The sequence below is a fragment of the Bos grunniens genome, chromosome 1, assembly GCF_055505025.1.
Source record: "Bos grunniens cultivar Pamir isolate PY7600 chromosome 1, Bosgru_T2T1.0, whole genome shotgun sequence".
NCBI lineage: Eukaryota > Metazoa > Chordata > Mammalia > Artiodactyla > Bovidae > Bos > Bos grunniens.
In genome coordinates this window covers 119216659-119224252 of record NC_141165.1, presented here as the reverse complement: position 1 = coordinate 119224252, position 7594 = coordinate 119216659, and the positions used below count along the sequence as shown (strand labels likewise).

Sequence of the window (7594 nt, the reverse complement as noted above, 5' to 3'; positions counted from 1 at the left end):
AGTTCCTGGGATATAAAAACAGAATCTGGGTAATAAAATAAAGTCTAACCTTTTTCTTTTCCTTTGTGCTTAAGTTTCACTTGTTCCCGTTTCACTTGTTCACAAGGGACTGCTTAGAGGGGGCACATACAGCAGCCTCATGCATGGCCCTTCAGATCAGAGTTCCTCCTGTGAGCTGGCTGTGCCAGCACCTCAGGTAAGGGGCCTGTGTGCAGAAACACCAGGCAGGACCCTCAGTTCAAGATGGCAGAGGTGGTGGGCCCTGTGCAGAGACGCTTCGCTCCACACTGTGTTCTGGAGCATGAGCAGCAAAGCTGTCTGCTCTGCCAGAACTCCACCCCCTCCCACCGCATCCCACCCTCCTCCCACTTTACCTAGGAGATACCTGTAAAGCCGCCTGGCCCACAGCCTGTCAGAAGAGCTTGTACTCTAGGGCTGGAACTCCCACCTCTCATTCTCTGATCCAAGGATAACTTTCCTTTGCTTCTGAAGAACCAAACTCGGTCTCCTATTGGTTCGAGTTACACCAGGCAGAAGGTCCCTTATTTGAAGACTGACTTGGGAGGACTGGTAACAATGGAATTTAGTCACAGGTACTTTTGTTTGGATTCTAACAAAGGTTTAACTTCCTTGACTCCTCCCCATGCCCCACCCCCCACCACACACAAACAAAACAGATATTTAAACCATAGTTCATGATGATAAAATTAAACTTTACTTTTACAAACATAAAAAAAGAAGAAATGTCATTTGTCACAAAAATTTCAAATTAAAAATTTTTATAGGTTTCATTAATTTCTAGACAGCAACAGAGGTAAGAATATTTTTAATATGATTCATATCACAAGAGAATCTTGTTTTCTTGAAAAAGGACCTTTTTAAAATTCCAGGAAAGTTAAAGTCCCACAAAATAATCAAGATATGCACATTGTAGGTAAAACTCTTCAGCTATTATTGAAACATAAGTATAATTACACACAGGAAAAAGGTATTATCAGCAGAGAAAAAATGCCTTAAGTATGCTTTGTCTTCTGCCAAACTGATGGACACGAGTGAGCTCTAATATCATTATGTTTAGAAATGGCTTCATCCAAATCCACCTGTACACCATTAATGTTCACTTCCATACAGCCTTGATAAAAGGCATTCACTGGTGTGGCACTGAATGGAACATCTGTTAAAACAGAATATTAAAATATTAGCCCAAGACTTTTAGCATCTTACTTGCTTATAGTTAGAGGAATTATTCAGACTGCTCATTTTCAATTAAATTCTAATCCTAAAGGAAGAGTCAATAATGTAATTCTGTTCAATAAGTTCGTATTAGGTGACTTCTGTGTTACAAGGTGTTGTGTTTGGTACTGAATTCAGCAGAGCTTGTGTTCCTCTGATTTTGTAAAAGTTCCAGCCAAACCTCAAATAAATAAACACGCTTTAGAAAGAGTAGAAAATAACATATTCTTACTTGTGGTGTTCTATTTTATTTTCTCCTTAAATCCGAGCAATAGGTTAAGCATTATTAAGACTTTTTTTCAACTCAAAATTATAGCTATTTGGAAATCTTTTTTAAATGCCATGATAAATATGTCAATTTTATAATTGCTGGAATATAAGTAGATTTCTGTATTTTCCAAAGAAATAGTGTCTTGCTGAGCATACAGTAGCAGGTCATAATAGGGAATTCACTGTTGTGTAATGTTTGGTGTTCTGAAAAATAACAGTTTTAATAATACTTCAGTGAACAGGGCCTCAAGGCTTTCCTATACTTTTACTCTCCTTATCAAACTCAATATTTAGGCAACATCCTTGGATTCCTGAGAACTATGGTTCATCTTCAAAACAGCCATCTCTCTACTTGCTTCCTCTTTTCTTGGCATCTCATCTCCACAAACTTTAACTCCTAAAGGATATTATTCAGCTCTTATTCTTCCTCCTCAGTACCTTATTCAAATATATACTATATGCTTATATATATATACTTCAAATTTCCCACTTCTAACTTGCCAATGTAGTGAATAAATCCATATTTTTCAATGGGCTCATCATTTGTTAAGAAATGGTTTCAAGTCTGGCTGACTATCATAGACTACATCATTGTTATAAATATGCCTGGAATCATCTATTTCACCTGATTTTTAATTCATAATATGTGATTTAACATGTCTCTTTTGCATATCAATTAAGAAATTATCCATTCCCTAGTTCACACTCTTCAGTTCAGTTCAGTTGCTCAGTCGTATCCAACTCTTTGCAACCCCATGAACTGCAGCATGCCAGGCCTCCCTGTCCATCACCAACTCCCAGAGTTCACCCAAACCCATGTCCATTGAGTAGGTGATGCCATCAAACCATCTCATCCTCTGTCGTCCCCTTCTCCTCCTGCCCTCAATCTTTCCCAGCATCAGGGTCTTTTCCAATGGGTCAGCTCTTCGCATGAGGTGGCCAAAGTATTGAAGTTTCAGCTTCAACATCAGTCCTTCCAATGAACACCCAGGACTGATTGATCTCCTTTAGGATGGACTCGTTGGATCTCCTTGCAGTCCAAGGGACTCTCAAGAGTCTTCTCCAACACCACAGTTCAAAAGCATCAATTCTTCAGCACTCAGCTTTCTTTATAGTCCAACTCTCACATTCATACACGACTACTGGAAAAACCATAGCCTTGACTAGACGGACCTTTGTTAACAAAGTAATGTCTCTGCTTTTTAATATGCTGTCTGCTACTGCTGCTGTTGCTAAGTCGCTTCAGTTGTGTCCGACTCTGTGCGACCCCATAGACGGCAGCCCACCAGGCTTCCCAGTCCCTGGGATTCTCCAGGCAAGAACATTGGAGTGGGTTGCCATTTCCTTCTCCAATGCATGAAAGTGAAAAGTGAAAGTGAAGTTGCTCAGTTGTGTCCGACTCTTCGCGACCCCATAGACTGCAGCCTACCAGGCTCCTCCGTCCATGGGATTTTCTAGGCAAAAGTACTGGAGTGGGGTGCCATTGCCTTCTCCGAATATGCTGTCTAGGTTGGTCATAACTTTCCTTCCAAGGAGTAAGCATCTTTTAATTTCATGGCTGCAGTCACCATCTGCAGTGATTTTGGAGCCCCAAAAAATAAAGCCTGACACTGTTTCCCCATCTATTTGCCATGAAGTGATGGGACCAGATGCCATGATCTTAGTTTTCTGAATGTTGAGCTTTAAGCCAACTTTTTCAGTCTCCTCTTGCACTTTGATCAAGAGGCTCTTTAGCTCTTCTTCACTTTTAGCCATAAGGGTGGTGTCATCTGCATATCTGAGGTTATTGAGATTTCTCCTGGCAATCTTGATTCCAGCTTGTGCTTCTTCCAGCCTAGCGTTTCTCATGACGTACTCTGCATATAAGTTAAATAAGCAGGGTGACAATATACAGCCTTGACGTACTCCTTTTCCTATTTGGGACCAATCTGTTGTTCCATGTCCAGTTCTAACTGTTGCTTCCTGACCTGGATACAGGTTTCTCAAGAGGCAGGTCAGGTGGTCTGGTATTTCCATCTCTTTCAGAATTTTCCACAGTTTATTGTGATCCACACAGTCAAAGGCTTTGGCATAGGCAATAAAGCAGAAATAGATGTTTTTCTGGAGCTCTCTTACTTTTTCGTTCACACTCTTAATGTCTCAATTTCAACTTCTCCTCAATTTTTCCTCATGCTTTCTAAACACATCTTGCTTAAAATTAGTCCTCAGTGCTGTTGACAAAGTCCTGGAACCACAGAAATTCTGACATTTTTAGTTTTTCTGAACTCTTTCATTGTTTGTTTGATTTCCTAAAATTACATTCAACTAATTTGTGAATAAGGTAGTAGGTGGATTTCAATGTATTTAGAATTTATTAATTTGAACCATAATTATACTTCCTAATAATTAACCACATTAATGTAACTATGCATGTATGCCTATCAATGGATATATCTATCTAACAGATCTATTTATAACTTTTATAACCTATTTACTATATCTTTTGTGTATATATATCTTGACCATGCCACTTGGCTTGGCAATTTCAGTTCCCCTGCCAGGGATTAATCTGGGCCACTGCAACGAAAGGGCTTTCCTGGTGGATCAGTGGTAAAGAACGTGCCTGCCAATGCAGGAGATGTGGGTTCGATCCCTGGTAAGGCTAACTAAGATCCCCTGGGGAACGAAACGGTAAGCCACTCCAGTAGTCTTGTCTGGAGAATTCCATGGACAGAGGAGCCTGGTGGGTTACAGTCCATGGGGTTCCAAAGAGTCAGACAAGACTGAAGCCCCTTAGCATGCACGCACATGCAACAATGAAAGCACCAAATCCTAACCGCTGGACCACCAGGGGATTCTGCTCCACTCTATTTACTTATATTCCCCCAAAACCTAGAGAAAATTTCCATATATGGGAAATGAACACACTGAGCAGTTCAAGTATTTTAAAGATTAGTAGAAATTCAGACACCAAACTATTCAAAAATGTTTCTAAAAAATTTTCTGCCTCAATGTTTTTGTCATTTAAAGTACATTGTTGATGCCAATGTCATATTTTCCCACATTAACCACTTTTCCTCCAGTTTTCCCTGTCTTGGTAAATGGAATCTTCACCTATGCAACTGCTCATGCCAAATACCTAAGAGATTCTTTCAATCATTAATTTCTATTAGCTTTGCTTCTCACATATATCTCCAATCTATTCACTGTATACTATCTCCATTAACATCACCCTAGTCCAGCAGCCTCCTCAGCTTCCTCAAGTGTAAAATGGAGACAACAAAAGTACTTTCCTCATAGGACTACTTTAAATACTAAATGATACACTTGAAACACTCTGAACAGTGCCCAGACTGTTTGTTATTCACCATTTGAATCAATATAGTTGTCACCACTGTTATTGTTAACTGCTTCTTCATCTGCACTGCTTCATTAGCCCCCAACTCATCTCATCCACTTATATCTCCCCCCTGTCCATCTGCATCCATCATGCATGGGAATTTTTTTAAACTGCATCGTTGATATACCACTTCCTTGTCTAAAATTTTTTAATGATTCTTACGACTTCAATAAGACACAGAACTCTGAACCAGGTCTGTAATAATCCCACCCACCACCCATTTCACAGCCTCCTCTTGCATGACCATCTCCCTTGCTCAGTGTGCTCTCATGGTCCTGATCTATACATTCCTCAAGCATGTCAACCCCTTTCCATTCTGCCATGGACAGTTTGCATACTAGCTCCAATCTCCACCCTCATTACCTGGTAAACTTCATTTAATCTTTCAAATATCAGAGTTGTATCTTATTCTCTTCCTCAGAGAGCTTGTTCCTGGCCCCCACAACCAGATCAAGGCCTCATTTTTCAGGCTCTAAAAGCAACCCCAACTTTTCCTTCATAGAAGTTATGAAAATTTTAATTTTTTAAATATTTTCATAATCAGTTGTTTAATATCTGTCTCTGTCACTATATGGTAAAGGTCTTAACAGCAGAGATTGTATCCATTTGTTTCCTGATGTGTCTCTATGGCCTGAGACATAGGGTCTTAATAAATATTGGGTGAGTGATGGTTGAACTGAAGAATAAATATTAAACTCAGTGACAACTGTGAGTATAAAATAAAAATGGCAAATCATTTCTGGCTAGGACAGTCAAATGCATCAAAACTTGGTTAGTTTCAGTTTACCATTAAAAAAATTAAATAAAAATGACCAATGAAGTGTTCATGCAAGCCCCCAGGAAAAGAATAATGGTTACTGGAATTTTCTCTTCCCTTCTGATGCCCCATTACTACAATTACATATGCTCTATATATACAGATGCTGTTTTACTAAAATTGCATATTTAAAATACTATCAATTTCATTGAAAATACACTTTTTAAAACTAAAGACAAAGTGAGAAGGTACCTGGAAGGCCACCCAGGTAAGTGACCACTGTTCCTTTCATTGCTTCATCCAAGATGGCAAATTGTCTTTGAAAGTCTTCAGAGTGGAAGCTATCCTTTCTAAGTTGAGTCGATAGTTCCAAATTGTTTCTGTTGACTCTGATTTCCAGAAAGGTTTGCTGATCGGAACACAGACTTATGGCCTCTATCCGAGCTATTACCATACTTTCAACAGATACCAGGATATCCTGAAGAACAAAGACTCGTTATAAACAAATACTAAGAGTAATGCCAAATAAAAGAGATTTTGGTTTTTAAAATTCAAAAACCTGAATTTCAATGAGGTGGGGAAAATATGGTAGAGCCTTCAAGTTTAAATGAAAAAACTTCTATTATCATAATCATTATTTTTGAATATGCATTAGTTTTACAAACTCCAGGTTTAGCTAAGATGTGAATGAATGTACAGCAGGTTCTGAAAATTCAAGAAACCAATGGGAACTTAAGTAGTATCTTAAGCAAAAAATTTCTTTTTATGAGCCTTCCCAATTTTAAAACTTACATATGGAAAAGGAAGGAGTTGAATCATTCTTTGTTGGGAAAAAGACTTAGAAAACTTAAACTGCTTTAGTAAGCACATCCAGCAAGACTGAAAGGTTTATTTGTGCCACACAAGAAATCCTGCAGACTTGGGACAAACTGAGTGAAGTCTCTGAGAAAGAAAAACCAGGACTGTAAGTTACAGAGTATTTATCAGAGGCTGTCAAATATATATCAGATCAGATCAGATCAGTCACTCAGTCGTGTCCGACTCTTTGCGACCCCCACGAATCGCAGCACGCCAGGCCTCCCTGTCCATCACCAACTCCCGGAGTTCACTCAGACTCACGTCCATCGAGTCAGCGATGCCATCCAGCCATCTCATCCTCTGTTGTCCCCTTCTCCTCCTGCCCCCAATCCCTCCCAGCATCACAGTCTTTTCCAATGAGTCAACTCTTCGCATGAGGTGGCCAAAGTACTGGAGTTTCAGCTTTAGCATCAGTCCTTCCAAAGAAATCCCAGGGCTGATCTCCTTCAGAATGGACTGGTTGGATCTCCTTGCAGTCCAAGGGACTCTCAAGAGTCTTCTCCAACACCACAGTTCAAAAGCATCAATTCTTCGGCACTCAGCCTTCTTCACAGTCCAACTCTCACATCCATACATGACCACAGGAAAAACCATAGCCTTGTCTAGATGGACCTTTGTTGGCAAAGTAATGTCTCTGCTTTTGAATATGCTATCTAGGTTCGTCATAAGTTTCCTTCCAAGGAGTAAGCGTCTTTTAATTTCATGGCTGCAGTCACCATCTGTAGTGATTTTGGAGCCCAGAAAAATAAAGTCTGACACTGTTTCCACTGTTTCCCCATCTATTTCCCATGAAGTGGTGGGACTGGATGCCATGATCTTCGTTTTCTGAATGTTGAGCTTTAAGCCAACTTTTTCACTCTCGACTTTCACTTTCATCAAGAGGCTTTTGAGTTCCTCTTCACTTTCTGCCAATAAAGGTGGTGTCATCTGCATATCTGAGGTTATTGATATTTCTCCTGGCAATCTTGATTCCAGTTTGTGTTTCTTCCAGTCCAGCGTTTCTCATGATGTACTCTGCATATAAGTTAAATAAATAGGGTGACAATATACAGCCTTGACGAACTCCTTTTCCTATTTGGAACCAGTCTGTTGTTCCA

At 39.7% G+C, this 7594-nt stretch overlaps 1 protein-coding gene across 1 annotated transcript in view; it reads right to left on the bottom strand.

Annotated features, from left to right (window-relative positions):
• Positions 1–692: 692 nt before the first annotated feature.
• The window catches only part of PROS1 (protein S), a 64325-nt gene continuing 57423 nt past the window's right edge, over positions 693–7594 (bottom strand). The window contains exons 14-15 of the mRNA XM_086321474.1: positions 5892–6117; positions 693–1174 (exon numbers count right to left, since the gene is read on the bottom strand). Coding sequence (XP_086177600.1) covers positions 1014–1174; positions 5892–6117 — 387 coding nt within the window. The 3' untranslated portion in view covers positions 693–1013. The remainder of the gene's footprint in view (positions 1175–5891; positions 6118–7594) is intronic.